The 18698-nt window shown below is 40.7% G+C and overlaps 2 protein-coding genes across 6 annotated transcripts; both read right to left on the bottom strand.

The window, feature by feature from the left end:
* Positions 1-7003: 7003 nt before the first annotated feature.
* Positions 7004-10460, bottom strand: cenpx (centromere protein X). The gene is made up of 5 exons (XM_029509061.1): positions 10302-10460; positions 9767-9818; positions 9623-9676; positions 9450-9538; positions 7004-8248 (listed from the first exon to the last, which is right to left on the bottom strand). Exons 1-5 carry the CDS (start codon positions 10335-10337, stop codon positions 8234-8236), a joined length of 246 nt encoding a protein of 81 aa, XP_029364921.1. The 5' UTR covers positions 10338-10460; the 3' UTR covers positions 7004-8233.
* Positions 10461-10635: 175 nt separating this feature from the next.
* Positions 10636-18188, bottom strand: tmc6a (transmembrane channel-like 6a). 5 transcript variants are annotated; one of them, XM_029508374.1, is made up of 21 exons: positions 18110-18188; positions 17872-17985; positions 17255-17370; positions 16888-17019; positions 16610-16747; positions 16340-16448; positions 16149-16236; positions 15807-16067; positions 15497-15708; positions 15265-15409; positions 14643-14786; positions 13897-14054; positions 13600-13690; positions 13360-13457; positions 13163-13258; positions 13006-13081; positions 12785-12918; positions 11929-12105; positions 11696-11774; positions 11117-11211; positions 10636-11028 (listed from the first exon to the last, which is right to left on the bottom strand). In XM_029508374.1, the coding sequence occupies exons 2-20, from the start codon at positions 17925-17927 to the stop codon at positions 11122-11124; spliced, it is 2400 nt and encodes a 799-aa protein (XP_029364234.1). In that variant the 5' UTR covers positions 17928-17985; positions 18110-18188; the 3' UTR covers positions 10636-11028; positions 11117-11121. The 5 variants fall into 5 exon arrangements, with proteins under 5 accessions (XP_029364234.1, XP_029364232.1, XP_029364233.1 ...); XM_029508372.1 differs by having other exon boundaries at positions 18085-18174; XM_029508373.1 differs by having other exon boundaries at positions 10636-10978; positions 17872-18113.
* Between the last annotated feature and the right edge of the window lie 510 nt (positions 18189-18698).

Here is an 18698-nt window from a genome sequence, read left to right on the forward strand (position 1 = left end):
TAATGCTAAATGGCAATTAAAGGCATCACCAAGGTGCAGGTATTAATGCCTCTGAGGAACACAAAGGCTTTTTGGGATAAAATGAAAGCTAAACAGTAAATTACTATTTTCTTTGCCTTTGGAGGAAAGAGACTCTGGATAAGTTCGGTCAATCTGCATAACCTTTATTTTGCATTTCAATGTTAAGTAAGGATACAGAATTAAAGGAAATTATCATTTCTCGGTAACGATAATAATGTGAAAAACACTGAGAGGAGGCTCTCACTGTGATGAACCTCCAGGGAATTATCACCTGGACCTGCAGCTCCCTTCTGCTTTACAGTGCTCTATAGCAATTCCAACTCCTTGCAGAGATTGTAACCTTGTGCCTCCCTAACGTGTACTGTTCCAGTCATTTTAGCTCGGGACTATGAAGTATTTAGGAATCGTTTGTTTGTGGTTCTGCAACCACTTTCATTGAAAGATCATCTAGAACAAAGAGCTTCATGTGCTGGACCTCAGCATTCATGTCTCAGACAGTTTTGTTATTTGCAAGGTGGAAAATTCAGGTAATTCGGTCAATCATGGCAGTTTTGTTGCCAGATTGTTTTCCACTATAATCAGCAGATCAAAGTGTCTTTTTGTGCCACTTACATATACACTCATCAGTCTGTTTAGTCCCATACCAGCCAAACCCAGTCCTCTATGAATTAGCTGTGGACATACATCTTCACTTTTTATTTATATGCTTGTGCCTAGTCCCGTTACAAGCAAAAGGTGAAGAGCATAGGCGCCACATGCCAGAAGGGCTGTGCTGTGTAAACCGCCATCGGGATGGCAAATGGATCCAGTTGGGAATGGTCATAGCACAGATGAATAAAAACTGTGTAAACAGTCTGCGTACCATCAATATGTGCTCCAGTATGGTGGAGGGATGCAAGTGTAACATCTGTCTCACCAGCTCCACTGGAGAGTGATTAGGCCATATTTATAGGCCACACGGGAAACAGATCCAGAGCTTATCTTATTTTGAACAGGTTTAACACAGCTGCTATGAGAGGACAATAAATGATTTCAAGGAAAGACAAGCCTCTGGTTGCCTGTGCAGTACTTGGTAGCAGTATATTGCGTTGTCAAAGTATACTCCTTTGTGAATCCTGTCCAACTGATTTTATCGCCAGTTTTTGATTCAGAGAATGTGCAGAAACTGAAGAGTTGACTCGCTGACTCTCTCCTGACTTCAAACACACTGTGAAATAACAAAAGGAAGTCGGGCAATCAAACATGGCTATGTTTGTCTATTGCTATCATTACCACATTTTGAGGTTTTTCCATTTCAAAAATCATGTCTCTAGCCATATAAGATAGACTTAAGTAGTTTACTCAGCTGCAGATGAACAAGCTCTGCTTCCCCTCTCAGCATCAGAGATGCTGTGAAGAATAAAATCATCCTGATGGCTGTGTTTTTACATTGTTGCAGAGCATCCGACCTTCCTTTTTCATATTGTGACAATATTTCTTCAACTGGGAACGATGAAGGAAAGGAGATAGGCCTGCCGTCAGCAACTACAAAGTTTCATAACCTCAGAAGTACTGTGTGTGTCACGGCGTGTCCTGTCTGTGCTCTCTCCACCTGCGTCACCAATGAAGTTACATTTGCATCCCGCAAATGATTGAGCAAAGGCATTCTTTCTGGCGAACTTTGCTCAGTGGTTTCTTTTGTAGTTCATACATTTCATTTCATCACTCTGACGCATTTATCAAATGCTTTCTCCTTTGGAAAGGTCTTCATCTATCCCAGCAAATAGAAACCAGCAGCTCACTTTACAGACCTTAATCAAAAACACGTTTCAGTAGAACTGGCACTCCTACTGCTGCTACACATTTCAACTCAGTCTTTATTTAATGTTTAGGTGTCAAATGGGAGTGGACAGCAGATTATACTGTAATCATGATTATAATTATAATGATAATTATTACTGCATAGTTAGGTTTGACACAAAGACGTTTAAAATCTGGTTCACCTCACATCCTGTTAGGGCTGAAGTTACACACTAAATGACTTGTTTTCTTTGTAAATTTTAGACCGAGTTCTTCCGTCAGGCACCAATTGTAAGTCAACGAAGTCCTCACTCCCACACACCTCCACAGCTCAGTGATCTGGGTTCCTGTACCAGGGGTGGTAGATCCTTGGTACTATTAGTTAGCAGGATCAGTGCTCGATGGGGGGAAATGGGAGAGGACTGGGGGACACCTGGCCTTTTCTCTTTGGGCGCTCAGACATGTCATGGCTGTGGCTCTTGACAGAATGAGGATGCAGGATATTGCCCTCCCATTCATGTGTGTCCTGAGTGCTCCTTAGTCTACGTAGTGTATCAATGCAACATCCAGCAGCACCACCAGGGTATCTGGTTGCAGTTGATGGTCTTCCTTCCACCCTTTAAAAAAAAAAAAAAAGAAAAAGCAAATTAGGCGGCCTAATGCCTGACTAGGAATGAATCAAGAGCATGACACTAAACAAGGTACTCTGTTGACAACTATGGCAATTTCCCTCTTTTATGATAAAATTATCATATTAAGGGTGACTGAAAACCTTTTGATAGAGAGTCATAGAAACGAACATGAGAACACATGAGAGAGAAGAGATTCATTTATTAGCCAAGAGTGCCTTAGTGAGCCTCTGCACAGTAAGTGAAATTTAAAGGAGTCTCTGTTTTCTTTGTTTGCTACATTTCTCAGTCGCTGTCTCAGTGTGTTGTTGTATGTGCTTCAGTGCAGGGTGAGCAATCAGGCCAGTGCTTTGTTATATGCACACAAAAGTTAGAGAAGCAGCAGCTCCTTTGAAGCCCTTTTCAAATTTACTGTTGTTTTTCCAGGCGAGCCACTTTTTAAATTACAGCTCCTTGTGAGTGGATCTGCTCTTTTGCTGTTTTTGGAAAGAGTTCACATTTTATGTCTGGAAACAAGTGTTGAAACACCCATAGAGGAAAGCGGTGCAGCGTACCTGCCATCAAAGGTCACAGTTCATTCTGGCAGCCTCGTTTTTTTTTTTTTTATTATTATTATTATTTTTTTTTTATTTGAGCAAAAAATGAAACCATGAGATTTAAAGGCTTGATCTGGAGCCCACTGTCCCCAACGCAGCACTGACCATACATCATTCAAGTTCCAGTTGTGTGAAGTGAAACTGTTTGCTAACTCCATCTCTCTCATGGTCCTGTAGGTCAGTGTGTTTCCAGCAGCTCTCCTTCCAGTCTGATGTCAAAGCAGGTAGGAAAATCACCTCCTGATTTTTTTAGTATTTATTTGTTTTTTTTAATGCTACAGACAGAAAAAGAGCCACAGTTCCTTCTTTCGTTTCTCTTTCCTCTAACAGAGAAATCGAGATACCGCACTGGGGAGCACTCCGCTGTGCCTCCCTGCAGTTTCACCTTCCCTGCAGCACAACAGTCCTACATATGTGCAAAAACAGGTGCAACCTTCAAAGGCTGAAGCCAGAGCATCAGTGCAACATAATATATTTTGAAATGAAATATTCAAAGATCGAATGAATTACTGAGGACAGACTGAAATCACAAAGGCCCTGGTTCAGGACTTGGTCGAAGTAAACTGCTAATCTCATTCCAAACCACATAAAACAAGCCTCATGGTGGCACTAGGGTAAAGGTCAGAGGACCACCAAAGTTAGTAGGATTCACTGTGTGGAAAAACAGCTATTTCATGAACATTCGTTTGTTAATTGGTGTCATATTAGAGTCTGGGTGGAAGTGGTAAAGCCAAACAGAGCCTGGGTTTGTCCTCATTTAATGGACTAATATGAATCCAAGTACAAGTGGAGCAGTAAGTCCCAAACCCGAGGCTATCTCTTTGCTTTGAACCTATATCACAAGGTATTGCCCTTCCACAGCAGGCAGGAAGCTGTTAAGGACAAGGACCAACACTGCATCCCGACCTTTGACCTCAACATAGTGACCTCTCCTCCAATCTGACATGAGCCCTTGTCTACATGAAAGCTGCCCTATTGACTTAGCAGTGCTAATTTAGAGTTCCGGTGCCCCTGACCGCTGTGAGGACAGGCAGCCAACAGGCTGACCTCTGGAGGAAACTGTAGACAGGACTTCTTTGGCCAAATAATAAAAACTAAACTCTTATTGCCATGTCTTCCTTTCAGACTTGAGACTATTGACAGATAAACTGATGCTAATGCTGAAACAAACTCTAACGTCAGCCTGATGTTCTGATCATAGGTCCAATATGACATCAAAGTCAGCAGATTGTTTGCCGCTTTAGTCCACAATGTGTCCAGCTATTACAGTGAATATTAGCCCATTGCTGAGGGCTTTACATGACTGCAGATGAAGTCCTTTAACAAGGCTAACCTCACACTGTGCCACCTGCCACTCGCTAAAGAGATTTCGGTCATTACTTGCTCCTTTTTAAATATCACCAAACGTCGGCTCTTTCATCAGCCCAAGTGTGTGACCTTCAGGTTCACAGCCTCTCTAAGCTTGACTGACAGACCTTGTGAGGGTCAGTGCCAGGGTATTTTTATATCACTGATTTTGATTAGACCTAAAAATAGAGTGCCCTGCTGACCTCCAATTCTCCAATCCAGACCCCCCCCCCCACCTCACACACACACATCCAATTTGATGACACCACTACTGAGCAGCGTCTTTATTTTTAGACTTGCCCAAAATTAATTGAATGGTTTTGTTTCGTTGAGTTTGTGCTGTGTTATGTAAGGGGATTACTCTGTTGTTATTGCTTGTGCCCTGACTATGTAGGCCACCACACGGAGGAGAGAGGTGGAGACGGAGAGTAGTGGGGACTCGGGGTGGAAGAGGAGGGCAATCTAGTTAAGGTGGTAGCACAGACTCCAGAAATAACCCAGCCGCAGGCCTAATTGTACATCTCTCTTTCTCCCTTTTCCCTTTTCAGCTGCATGCCAAGGTCTTTGACCTTGTCATCCACCTCACTGGTTCCGGAAGAATCCTTTCCGCCCCCTGTGGCTACCAAAGCTCCACCGATCCCCAGAGCTCAGCAGCAGACCATCTCCAGCCTCAGACTAACAGCCAAGCGCCACAACCAGTTAGGAGTGATCCCAGCCGAGCACCCAAGTGGCTCAAACTGCCAGGTATGTTCTAATCATCCCCGGCATGGGCCCCGTGGCTCTTTAACAAAGCTTAGCCTTAGGACCCCAGGTGCCTCATACAGGCTCAGGGCCTCCAGGAAACTTGCATGTCACAGGCGTGTATACAGTCGACAGAGATGCATCTGTGTACGTGCATTCTCTTCGCACACGTGAGCTCTCTGTTGAAGGCATGTGCCCCACACGCTAGCGAGCGTGTTTTGTTTGTGTTTTTTTGACAGTGTTGTAAATGTTTGTAACTTTTCATGAGTGTGAGAGTTGCGTGTGGAGCATCTCAGAGGAATGCACTCTCTGTGTGTCCCCTTCAGCATTCCTCCATGGTTAGACAGCTCCATGCCCATGAGGGGGCCACAAGGGCCTCCTGTCTCCTGAGCACTAATGCATCACAGCCCTAGACCAGGCACAACATGCATGCAAGCACATATATGCACACAAACATCTGAGAACAGATGCACGCCATTGTATATTAATTATATAAGCACTCACAAACATCTGTAATTTAAAGAATGGGTTTGAAATGGAACTTATAGAAGATGACACCTGCAGCTTCTTTGTCATAATTTAGCATCATCTTCTGTCTTATAAAATTAAAGCTTGACTGTATTTGTCTTTTCCACACTTTAAACTATCTGCTAAATGTTTTATGCAGGCTGGATAAAGTACCAGATCTGACAGTTACAAAGGGCAAAAACTTGCAGCAATAATGATTAAAATGATGTATATGGTACAATAAAATATTTTTATGCACAAATTCTTGGTAAAAGTGAAGGTTTTATGTGCCATACATGGCAATAAACTTTAATGTAGCTCATACACTTCACATTTGCCTTCTTGGATGTTGTCAACTGCTGGATGATCTCAGAAGGGCCTGCAGTCAGGGAAATGAATGCATTATGATCACTTGTCACAGTCGGGGCTCTAGTTTGGGCCTGAGAAGAAAGGAGCTGTGAGATGATAGAAAGTTGGAAAGATGGACAAAGCTGTCATTCTAACAGGAGTTAAAAACACAGACTAGTGAATTAAAGAGTTAGGTCTGACATAATCCTCAGTGGGACTTTAAAGGCTGATGCAGATGATTCCACCCAAGACAAATCACCCTCAACCACAATTATCATGACCACAGAGCTTTATCAGACTCTCCCGTTTAATTTGTATTAAAAATATATAAGTGGACAGAGGTTGGGCAATCGCAGAATGTATAAGTGGACAGTCTTTTAGATTTTTTTAGTAATTTTAAGCATTTCTTTGTTTATTTTGGAAATAACTACTTCTTCAAACTCCCCAAATAAGTCTATACTGTGTCCTCAACATAGCTCAATTGTCCTGATAACAAGAAGTGCTACTAGCCTAATTTAACCCAATTAAAGTAAATTTATGAACAGTAGAGGAGCTATCCCATTCAGTCACTTGTGCTTGTATAAACTCTGTTCTGGAATAGACGCCTACAATAAGGTAGATTTCTTCAGGCAGCAATACTTATCCACAGTGCAGCTCTATCCAAAGAGCAGGCAGAAAGCTGGAGACAGATCAGTCTCTGTCTCCTGGGAAAGGCTTCTTACTCCAGACCTTCTCCAAAGCGTCTGGATGGGCTGTCGACACTCCCTGCCTTTAAAGTATGATCAAGAAAAGCTTTAACTCATTACTCTCTTCAACGCCCCTCCCTATTCTTGTCCTAACTACTTTCGTATGTTTAATAATACTGCCTTCAGATGTAATTTGTTCCACTAAGATGCATAAGGAGAAAAGTTGTACAGTAGTGCACTACTTTGCCAGTGTGGAGACCTTCCATAACTCATATTGTGAGAAAGCAAAAAGAAAATTGGCAAAATCCAAGAGAATTATTATTTTTTATTTGTTATTTTATCTGCAAGGATTAACAGTGGGAGATGATCCAGGTCTAGTAAATCTCAAAACATTTGGAAATCGTTAGTTGGGTAAATCATTTGTTGGGTTAAATTATTAACCCAACAAATGATTTTCTTCATTAAAAAGTATTTCTTAATGGTCCTCAACGCATCATTCATCTGAAAACCACTCAACCAAACCCCCTGAAGGCCTGCTGTGGAAGTTACTCCTGGGAAACACAAATCCAATCTGGGCCCTACTAAAAAGGTGCTGGGTCAAATTCCAGGTGCTGCGTCCTTGAGCACCCATTCAAGCCAGGGCTCTTGACTTATGCCTAAGTTGCTTCCAGCTGTATCTGAGCAGCATTTGTAAGCATGGTGAGTCATCCGAGAGCCACACAAATAAATTGTGTGAGATGTTGTACAGCTATGCTGACTCATAGTATAGACACGTTGGTCAAATACACCACTGGTGGAAAACCATCAGAGGCACTTGGGTTAGAAAACCCCGCATTACCCTCTCCCTTGCAGTCCCAACTTCCCCCCTCTGCTGTGATGAAAGGAGAGAAAGCACCTCTACTACTCGCCTCTTTTGTTTATTTACCTTCAGAATTACACCCTGCTCTTCTTGGACCATGTTCCAATGTGTTTTGTTATGTTTCCTTTTAAACAGAATATCTATGCGTGTGGTCTCTTGCCATGTTTGGCTAAAGCACGCACACATTCGTGCACGCACACTCCCATTCAACTTTCCCCCTGTGCCAGAGGTTCCTTTTTGCCCTCCCCCCCACCTCTAGCTAAACATCGCAGGACAGCAAAAGGGAACTTCAAAGTGGCCGGAGGGGGTACTCCTTTTTTCCTGGCACTTGTCATCATCTAAGGGACTGGCTGCTCCCCTTATTACTCTAATTGCTTCCAACTGCTCCAGGAGGCTTTGATGAAGGGCGCCATGGAGCATGCTGGAAGCACCTGTTGTTGCACAGAGGAGCACAGGTGGGTCTTATTGGTGGTACCGTGGTGGCATGTGGACGTTGCTGTCGCTGCTGCTTTCCACTTGAAAAGAATCACACAACCCAAATTAATATGAGACACAGTAATTCCAGTGTAATCTCAGATTTTAGTGACTATGAAATTGTTGTTACACAGAAACATTAAAGACCACTTAAATCAAACATATAGCTGCAGGAACTGAAGTTGAGGAGATTGGAGAAGGAACAATGCAGGCAGCACTCTGGCTCCATCTTGTGGCATCACTGAGCTAGAAGTCCAGCAGCTGAAACAAAAGCGAGATGAAAACCATGAGATAAATATGAGAAAGGAAATATGCACAGTTGAGTATATTTTCTGTAATTTACCTTTTATGTCCAATCAGTATTTACATGACAAACAAATTACCAGTAGAAAACTCAACTCACATATTTAAAGCTGCACTTGAGGGCAGTAAATCTCATGCTAGGGACAAAATAAAATCTGATAAGAGGATGAAGACTAGCTGGAAGGAAGGTTAAATTTAGCATCATAGCTTTCCACCTCTGGAGTTAGTTGTTAGGGAGTGAAGAGATAAGGTTTCATGCTGACTTTCCAGCAAAGTTAGCTGCAATAAGCAGTTTTTTTTTTTTGACTGCAGGTAAACCTGCTAATAAAAGCTGAGTGACACACATTAAGTTAATTATGCACATTTTTATATGTAGTTTCCTTTTGAGGCACTTTGATCAGTAACTGTGTCTTTTCAAAACTTGTATATTGACTCCCCAGCTCACTCTGTCATCTCAGAACACACTGCAACAGCACTGTGTGGGCCGTGTCAGGTCAATGTCTGTACTCTAAGCAAGTGTTAACCTAGAGACCTAGAATATGTAATATAGCTGCTGCATTCTTGTTTTGTTTTTTTTTCTCCAACCACCAGCAGAAAGTGAATGTGAGGAGGAGGAGTGAGTGAGGGGTGGATCTGACCTGCTCTGTTGTCTGTCCTGTTTGTGAGGAAGATTGTCATGTGCAGTGCAGTCTGTCAACCACAGGGTAGCCCTCCCTAATGCATAACTGCCTATAAAGACCATAAAGTCTTTATGCAAAATTTACAGCGGTGTTCCTGCCTGGATGTTTACCAGCTAGTTAAGATGACTACAAGGCTTCAATCTTATTTTAAAATTGAGGCTTTTACATTTAGATTGTACGCATCCCATAGACTCCAGATATTACACATTATACCTTTAATACCAAGTCTGTGAAGCCATGTGAAGGCCTGTAGATGTTTTCATGGTTACTTTTGGTTACAGGAAAACAGGCATAATTCTGTAGAAATCTGCTGATTAGCTGCACAGAACATGGAATGGTGTAATCCAGATTCCAGCCTACGTGGGTGTCGTAAAAATAACCCTTATGAGCAACAAATACTCATGCCACTGAACACTGGAGCAGACTCGACATTGAATAAGATGCTGAAACTATTTTGGGGAGCCTGTTGAGCTACGCACCAGCTGAGGTAGGATCTTTTCAAAGTGCTCAATTTCTACTTGGTCATAGTCCTCAGATTTAGCTTGTTTCTGTGATCTGGCAGCAGCCTCTGAAATGACGAAAACAGATTCTATGAGAAATGAAACACTGCACTGCCAGACTCCATTCAAATGTACCAAACAGAAGTTCTTACCCTCCACAAATATCTTGAGCATCTCTGCCATGAGCAGCACAGCATCCCCACTTACTATAAGATGAGATAAGACAGTGAGACCTTCGGAGTCACCTGATTTCCAATGATTAGACGCTAAATCAGGACAGTGTTTATTCAGCTCACCTCGGGTTTTTTCCTCCTTGAAAAAACTTGACAAGAGCTTGCTTACTGTGTCCTGTCGGGGAGAAGGATTAAAAACACTGTAACTATTGAGTTTTTGCAATCACGAACACAAAACATGTAGAAAATGTCTCATTTACATTTGGAAATGTGCTTATTTGACTTTCCAGGTGGCGCGACAGTGTTTGGACTTCGCCACCAAACTCCGTTCAAAAAATATAAAAAAAAAAATTAATTGGGCTCTCTTGTTGGGGAAAAATAACTGATGTTAGTGCAAAAAATTTTACTTCAAACAATTCTCTGCCACGCTTTCATTCGGCGTATATGTATTATTAATCTACTGCATAATAATATAACAAAGTTTAGAGTGTAAAGTAAGAGTAAAGAGTGACTCGTGCTTCCGACGGGGCTGATTTGGATGTTTCGTGGAAGTAGAGAAAATGCGATTCAGCCACAGAGTGGAGGCATTTAGAAAAAAAATCACGACAGTACTTTAAAAAATAAAAATAATTGTCAGCATCGATATATTTGCACTTACCTTTTTGAAGCAAATTTCTGCGCCCTGTTCCGCCATCTTTTTTTTCCACTGACAGGAACTTGGCGCTCTGCGCAGTGATTGGCTTTTGCTCTCTGACGTCAGTCGCCCAGCCCTCCGTGGAAGGTGGTCTTTTTTTCAATGCTTATTTTTTTTATTTATTCATTTCTTTAATTTCTTTTATATGAAGTGGCAACATGGGGGCAAAACCCCCGCTGTCCAGCTTTATTCATGGAAATCCCTCACACTGTTGCGCAATGACACAAAATGATTTAGTGCACGTTCCAGACCATTTTGCAATTTTGTGACTAAAGTAAACAAGACAAAATATATTGCTTCTATATTTTATTATTATATTTTTTGTGGTAAATGAGAATACATTATGACTTCATTATTAATTTCAGAAAGAAATTGATCAAATACAGCATCAAATGAACACAAAAGCATGCCCAATCACCTATACCCGGGTTCCATTACACACACACTACTGTTACAGGTTTTGCTCCATCTTTTGCGTTAGCATTACCACTGACATTGGCAACCACCTTGGAATAGATGGAGCATAATTGAAATTCTTGTCACTGCTGAGGTCACGTTTTGCCAGTTTTGATACGATGTGAATGCTGCCCAGCCACTTAGCTAGAAAAGAGAGGGAACATCCATCCAGCCATCTTCATCAGCTTATCAGGGGTCGTATCACGAGAGAAAGGGAACACCTTTTAGGAAATTGCTAACACAAATACCAATACAAGTACAGTCATTAAAAGGGTATAGAGATTGAAACAACTATATGCATAGGCAGAGGTGACACAACCTACCTCATCTAATGAGGTCTCTTCACCATCTTCGCCACGCCAGTCTCTTCACAAATGGCTTGCAATTGTGTGATAAGGAACTTTTTGTCCTTACCTTCCTGTATATAAAAGAAAGCAAATATACAATCTTATTAAAATCAGTAACAATGTGCTATAAACTACACCTGCTGCTGTCCTTGTTAATTGGAAAATAGGTTAGGTTTGAGGGTGCATTTGGGGCATACACTTCTCACTTGCCCACCCACAATTATGGTTAATAATATTCTGATGGGCAAGTAATGACAAAATTTAACCAGGTACAGTCGTGATGGTGAAAAGACCAAAAATGCTTCATATCTTCATACCTTCATACCTTCATAGCAGGCTGCTATGAAGACATGAAGATAATTTTGCTACTAAGTTTGACATTTTAACGTGGTAGTCCATCAAGACTAATTTCATTTTTCAAATTTGTGGTTGTATGTGCTCTGTTAGCACGGTAAAAAACCAAGGTAAAATGGTGAAACCTGAGTACAACCTAAAAAGCAAATGGCTTAGCTGTTATACAGATATAAATCTACATTTTTCAAAAAGTATGCATACATTTTCGATTTGTTTTTCTAGCCGACTGATGATTTTCTTTTGGCCATCAACAACTTGAGTATGAAAGTATATCACCAGTCTAAAAAAACAAACAAACAAAAGAAAACAGAAAGCATAGGGTATCAGTTCAAATGAGAGGGTAATAAACAATACTCAGTTTCAAATGTTTATATCAAGCAGAAATGGAAACTAAAAGGTTTCTAAACATTGTTCATGAACATGTCACCACTCACAGAAAGACTCCACAGATGGCGAATAAGAACAATGGGTTCGCAACCAGGGAGTTGTACACCCAAATGAGCCAGGGTGGGATTCGGTGGGACTTCTTCAGCTCCTGGGCAAACAGCTTCCCTGACTGAAACATTGTGGTAAGATTTCTGAAGGGGCCGCACCCTTCTGAGGGTTTAATCCTATGGATAACAGATGGCCGGGCTTTAGATACATTTTCTGCTGGCATTTGGGCACAACTCTACATATTCATATTAAAGACATACTTTTGGGTCCCAGAGCCTGATTCATTTCTGGACCCTACAGTACAGTTCTGAAAGGAATAGTTAGACATTTTGGAAGGATATTACTTTTATTTGACCAAAGCGTAATAATCAAGGTGTAATGAAAAGAAGAAAGACCAAATCATCAAATGGCTCGTCGGTGTAGGATTAGGCAAACATTATTAGTCATACTTGTTGGGGACTAAATTCACCTGTGGATTAATTCTCATCTAGGGCTATTAATAGCACCAGAGCCAGTAGGCAATATGCAAGACTACAGCAGCCACATTCATCATAATCTGAATACCTGGCCATTGAACTTGTGTGGCTCACTTATATGCTTTAGTTCTCTTTGGCTCAGATTAATACAAAGCAGAAGCAATAGTGGACTCTGTAACCTCTCTCACTCCCTACATGGAATACCAGGCAGACACTATTTACACGTCTCTAAAATACTACACAGACAAACTATGATTAGATGTTAAAATCTACAATCTTTTTTAGTTGTACTTTTTTTTTTACATAGAGAAAAGCACAGAACATATAATAAATAAAGACATGTAATAAAGACAAGAGAAGAATTGTTTGCTTCACTTACGACCAAATAGTATAAGTTATAGACATAGCAGCACTGACGAAGGAGGGGAAGCACAACAGAGAGATGAAAAGGGTCGTCATATGACTGGCCCTCCAGGGCTTCTTCGAGGCCTGACAGTTGAGCATCAAACTGCTCTGGAGAAGAAACCAAAGAGAGAATGTTAATTTTGTTTTGCAAACCTGACCCACTGTGAAAATACAACTAACACCAGATTGACCAACCTTCTTCATGTAAAACAGCACAATGAGTTTTATAATTTGGACTACAGGAAGCATTGGCGCAAACAGCACCCCCAACCTGGGTAGAACAAAAGAAAAAATTATGTTTAATTCATCTTTCTTGTTAATGGTGTGATGTTGTCATTGAATGTGTATGTACCAAGTGAGAGTTTGTCCATATATGAGCTCCAGCACATTACGAGCAATATCAAACACCGGCTTCCTGTCCCTTTTCAGCACTTTCTTGGAATAGAGCCTAGAGGAAAGATACCACGAAAGGTTAGCCCAACAAAATTCATAAATAAATTCATGCATAAAAATGTAATTTCACAAGCTGTGGATAAAGCACCAACTTGCCTCCACAGGTACTCTCCCATAAAGGTGTAGAGCACTGTGAAGATAAAGTCCATCAGGAGCAGGCGATACAGTTCTTGCCCCACTGAGGTTTCCCAACACTGTGGACAACAGAGACACTGATTTTAATGTTGTCTCACAGATATCATATGCACCAACATGTCATTTTGTCCTGAGACGTCATGCAGATCAGTGCAACATGAGGAATTCTGTAAATGGTTCAATGATGTGAATGCACACAACCTTTAAACCATGATCTTGGGGTTCCACCACAATCCTCATCAGCCAGCAGTAGCATAGCACTCCAATGATACTGCTCTTCAACAACAAGTTCCTAAGAAAATGATGATAAAATACTGACATTTTTATTTGATGAAAAATGCCATTTTACAGCCAAAAGGCAGACTTATCAGAAATACCAAACATAACATTTCCAAATTTGAAAGAGGAGTTATATTGAATAATTTGTGAAAAAAAAAAAAAAAATCTACTACAATACACTAAATCTTTAAATGATGATGATGTTCTTCTTTTTCCTACCTGAAGATGGAGACATAGACATGATAACTGGGTGAGTCATATTTCTCTGCCCAGGCACACAGGTTAAAAAGGCCAGGAAGCAACAGGTTCACACCCGACACCACTGCAGACAAAAGCAGAAGCTGAGTTGGTCCACCAAGATCCTGTTTGATGGTGGCCTGTGAGAGGGATGGACAAATCTTAGTGAGGGCTGCAGACCGACAACCACTTTAATGGAAGATTAAAAGACCTTTTTAATTCCATGGATTTTTGTGGTTTATTAAAAAATTTAAATTTTGACTTCACATTTTCTTTTATGAAGACACTAAATGTCTGCTGTGGAACAGCTCTGCGAATCTGCTTCACTCTGCGACAACAGTGAAGAAGGAAAGGGTTTGTTTTAATATGCATTTCTCATTTGCACAACAGAAACTAATGAGAAACATAAGGGGGAGAAAAAAGAAACATGTAGTTCATGTTCTTGATAAAATTAGTTTCCTCAGTACTAAAATTTAGATCAAGTGGCATGTGTTTTTATTTCAGTTTTTTTTTGTTTCACAAGTGAGGTTGCATAAATAATAAACAGGGGAACATGCAAAACCCCTGACAGGAAAGAAAAAGCAGAAGTAAATATCCTGTGGTGGGAAGGTTATTTTCATCTGTTACTTCTCTGTGTGAAATGCTCGTGTAAATGCTGGGCCCTGTAATTACTCATGTATGCATGAAATATGGCCGGTTGCAATGCATTTTTCGCAGTTTTCTTTCACCTCTGATAGATAATAGACTCCCGTGGTGCCCAGGACAATGCAGGTTAGACATGCGATCCATGACAGCAGATGCACTATGAGGTGGCGGAGATGCTGCATGCAGCTCTTTTGGTGTTCTTCTCTGATCAACTCAGACAGAAGCTCCTGTTGGGAAAGTAGAATTTGTTATGTTGAGTCAACAACTCTTGACTGATCCCTACATTGTGCTGAAACTCACAGAAAAATTTCTAGCTTCATCACAACTTAATTAACCTTTACAACTGCCACCAATTGTTGTTGTTGTTTTAATAACCTTTCCCTCATGGAAAAAAATGGCCTTCTAGCCTTTATGTGCAGTCTGCTGCAAAGAGCTGTATAGCAAAGGAAATACAGCTTTAAAACTTCTTGTGGGTGGACCAGTGTTCCAAAGTTAAGCAAGTGTGACAAAGTGGCAGAGCGTGACATTACATCTGCCAGGAAATATAATTACGGATATTTCTCAGCTTTACAATGATTTAGAAAAGATTTATAATCATTTTTCAAACAGTTCACAATATAGATTTCAGTTTGGAAAGAAAATGGTGGATCATCACACAGGCTTCAGGAAAAGTGAGTCTGATAAGATATTCAGATGGTTACATACTTTGAGCTGCATGCTGATTTTCTCGGACTGAAACTTGACAGCTGCCTTCTTGCTGAGTTTAAAGTCCCAGGTGGAGAAAACCTTTACTGCCAGATTCCCATTAGACTTGAGGACATGAAAGCTTCTCCCAAAGGACTTGGAAATGCTGCAGGACAACAATTACTGCCATAAAGACAAACAATCACTGAGAACTACAATAAAATGAATGCATAAATAATTAATGTTTTCTAACCTATACACAAGGATGACTGAGATAATGAAGAACGTTATGGCGATGGTAAAGAGGTAGGCTGCAGGTATGCTGTATGACACTATCTGTGGCCTGTCAATGTCACAGGCTGGCAGATCAGCTGATTCACCAGGGATTGAACCGGCATTGTGACAAAATACACTGTTACTGTTGGTGTAATGTCCATAAAACATCATACTCTGAGAAAGGTAACCCTGCCAGAGATAGAGGTAAAATGTTAGATCCAGTTCAAGAGATTGCCAATGAAATGAACAGGTACACACTGCTGTAGTGTAAAGTATGGCCATCGTACAGTGCCCGTGAGAAGGTCAAGGGCACTGAAACTGTTGAGATGAGAGTCATAAAGAGGAGGCGGCCGGCTGGCTTGAGGAAGGACCACGAACAGCCCAATGATGATGAAGAGTAGGAGGTTAAAGCACAAGAGGGTCCTAAGAAACAGGAAATAGGAGAGCACGCCAGTTCCAAAACGCCCACTCAGTCTCTTTATGGTTGAATGCCACAGGTGGAGGGAGCTGAGGATGGGGAGGCAGCGGAACGAGCAGTGACGCCATATCTGAGAAATAAAAGAAAAAATAAAAGACTGATAAGAATAACAATAATTCATACTTCTTTAAATGAAACCCAATGTACTCACCCTGGAAATACACATGCAGTGTGTATTGTAATATGGAATATTCCTACTCAGGAGTCCACTTTTAGCTACATCACTGAAAACACGTTGCCTAAATAAGGATGGGAGAAGGAATTCTTACAAACCACATTTGTTATCACAATATTAGTTGCTTTACTGAACTGGCAATTTCATGTTTTCAGTATGTTGTATACCTGATCTCCATCTTATCCCTCAGGCTAAGCGGCATGGCTCGCAGCTTGTGCATGCCCTCGCTCAGTGACAGGCCTCGGAGGCTGGACGCAAACTGCTCTGTCTTGTTTTCTGTAAACAAAAAGTTTGACATGACTAAATTATCTGCGGTGCCCTGTGAGTGTCTCTAGTTTGCTGCAATCAACACAGACTCTCGATGCAGAAGGCTCATTTAAAGGACAGAAGTATTGGTCTCATGCTTGGGGCAGCATTCAGTAGCAGCTTCCATTAACCTTCAGAATTCGTGTTGTCCACAGGATCCTGGCTAAAGCCAACCTGGAGCCGTCTAGGTGGCTGAGAGGAGTGATGAGAGGAGGTTTGCCGTTGTTGTAGCTGAGAACCCAGGGAATTGACTGCAGTGCTATTTTGCCCTGTGCATATAATGGACAATTTTTATATTTTTTCTTTCTCTCAGATCATATTCATATTTCTTAAACAGCATGGAAAGATTTTTTTTTAAACAGCAGTGGAAAAAAAATTTAAATAAAAACCAACAACCAAAACTTCTGACCAGCGATGCGACTTGGCAGCGAAGACAGGACCTTTAAGCTAACAGTTGGCCAGTTGTGCCTCTGGAGAGAGCTGATCGACTCTACATCAAAAGACTCATCACTCGTCAGGTCACTACTTGTTGAAGAGATGTCTGAAAGAAACATTGATTGGTGTGTTGTGAAAAGTTTTCGCACCAACCACAATCACATTATTTTTTCACTGATGCTGTCAAACTTGTCATTCATTCTTTTAAACAAGATGATTGGTAAATGCTTACTTTGACTATCATCAGCAGTAAATGTTACTCAAGCTGTGGATATTAATGATTGAAAATGAAGTTGAAAAGACATTTAGAGCAGCAAATGGCAGACAGTCCGTATTTGTACCTGAATATTCTCTACCCACATACACCTGCAGGTTTTCAGGGCTCTGGGTACTGGATACTGGTTTCCCATTATACTGGAATAAGGACTCCTGGTCTGGGTCAGCTTCTCCCAGATTCCTTAAAGAACATAACAATAAGACATAGAGTCCAAACAGCTTCGGCCTGAGCACCAAAGTATGGATGAACTATACTGTGTAAGACATGTTGCAGCTTCTGTTACCACAGAGTGACTCCACCTTTCATATAATGCGTACCTACTGGCTCTCAAATGTCCTCCATTTCTAAAAACTGCAGGGTGTAATGCCTCAAAAATGACATTTACTATATGCAAAGACAGTTCAGTGCAAAATGACTGAAAGCAGTTAATTCAAAGGTAGTGGAAATCTTTTCTCTAAACACTCAGATTGATAGAAACTGTGAAGAAATGCCTTCAGTGTTCATAAAAGGTTCGATTTGTATGTTTTGTTTTTTAGTTATAAATCCATTAGTTGGAGAATTTTGGAAAAAGTAAACCCACTTACTGTCCCAGCATTGCCGCTTGACAAATAAGTATTTATTTGGTAAGAAAATTTAATTACCCCCTCAGGCCTTTGATAAAAAGATCCAAAGAGAACTTACTCATAGTCAGAATCCATTTCAGATATATAGACACGGAAACTCGCGCTCTGTTCCATGGACCCGATGATCTCCCTTTACTGCAAACACACAGCTGGCTGTGGATCCTCCGCTTATCTTACAATGAAAAGTTATGCACTGTTGAGTCAAAAATGCATTTTGTCTCTCTTCCTGTAAACTTCCTTTGCAGAGTACATCTTTCTTGTGATCACAGACCTAATGAAATTACTTGCTTGCTCACCGATTGACCATGTGTCAGAAATGAAGACATAAAGGAGGATAGTCACAATCTAAACTTGACTTATAGTAATAATTAAACACTTCATAAATACTTCCTCTGTCTGCCAGTCTCCTCCTCTCTATCTACACAGCTGTGCATTATTTGCTTTTGGTACAAAGCATTACCTATGTGAATCTGACATGAACTGTCTGAGAAGCACATAAGAGCAAATGTATAAATAAATACATATAATCATAATCTTACATTCATACATATATCAATATGTCGGATATATGAAACATGTCTGATATATTGATGTTAAAGGCTCAGAGGAAGTGCCAGTATGGTATTGTGCCTTGAGCATAGATCTTGAAGATAGTGAGAGCCAAATGACCTTGTGTGTATTATTTGGAAAGATTCATAGTTGCTTACTGCCAGTTAGTGGCCTTAGTGAAGAACTGCAACATTCATCTGATAAATAAAAATATATATATATTATTATTCTTATTATTGTTGTTGTTGTTATTGTTGTTGATGGATGATGATTATGATGATGATGATGATGATGATGATGATGATTATTATTATTAATATTATTACTATACAGAAA

This window comes from Echeneis naucrates, chromosome 8 (assembly GCF_900963305.1).
Source record: "Echeneis naucrates chromosome 8, fEcheNa1.1, whole genome shotgun sequence".
Classification (NCBI taxonomy): Eukaryota; Metazoa; Chordata; class Actinopteri; order Carangiformes; family Echeneidae; genus Echeneis; species Echeneis naucrates.

What these genes read in the sequence shown, in the direction of transcription:
- tmc6a (XM_029508374.1), bottom strand. Translation starts at nt 17,927, where the DNA reads ATGGAACAGAGCGCGAGTTTCCGTGTCTATATATCTGAAATGGATTCT. An exon ending in TATGGACAAACTCTCACTTG is followed by an intron (nt 13,082 to 13,162) that starts GTACATACACAT and finishes TGTTCTACCCAG; the next exon opens with GTTGGGGGTGCTGTTTGCGC. An exon ending in GCCATCTGTGGAGTCTTTCT is followed by an intron (nt 11,775 to 11,928) that starts GTGAGTGGTGAC and finishes TTGTTTTTTTAG; the next exon opens with ACTGGTGATATACTTTCATA.
- cenpx (XM_029509061.1), bottom strand. Translation starts at nt 10,337, where the DNA reads ATGGCGGAACAGGGCGCAGAAATTTGCTTCAAAAAG. An exon ending in CAGAAATTTGCTTCAAAAAG is followed by an intron (nt 9,819 to 10,301) that starts GTAAGTGCAAAT and finishes TCTCCCCGACAG; the next exon opens with GACACAGTAAGCAAGCTCTT. An exon ending in GCTCAAGATATTTGTGGAGG is followed by an intron (nt 9,539 to 9,622) that starts GTAAGAACTTCT and finishes TCGTCATTTCAG; the next exon opens with AGGCTGCTGCCAGATCACAG.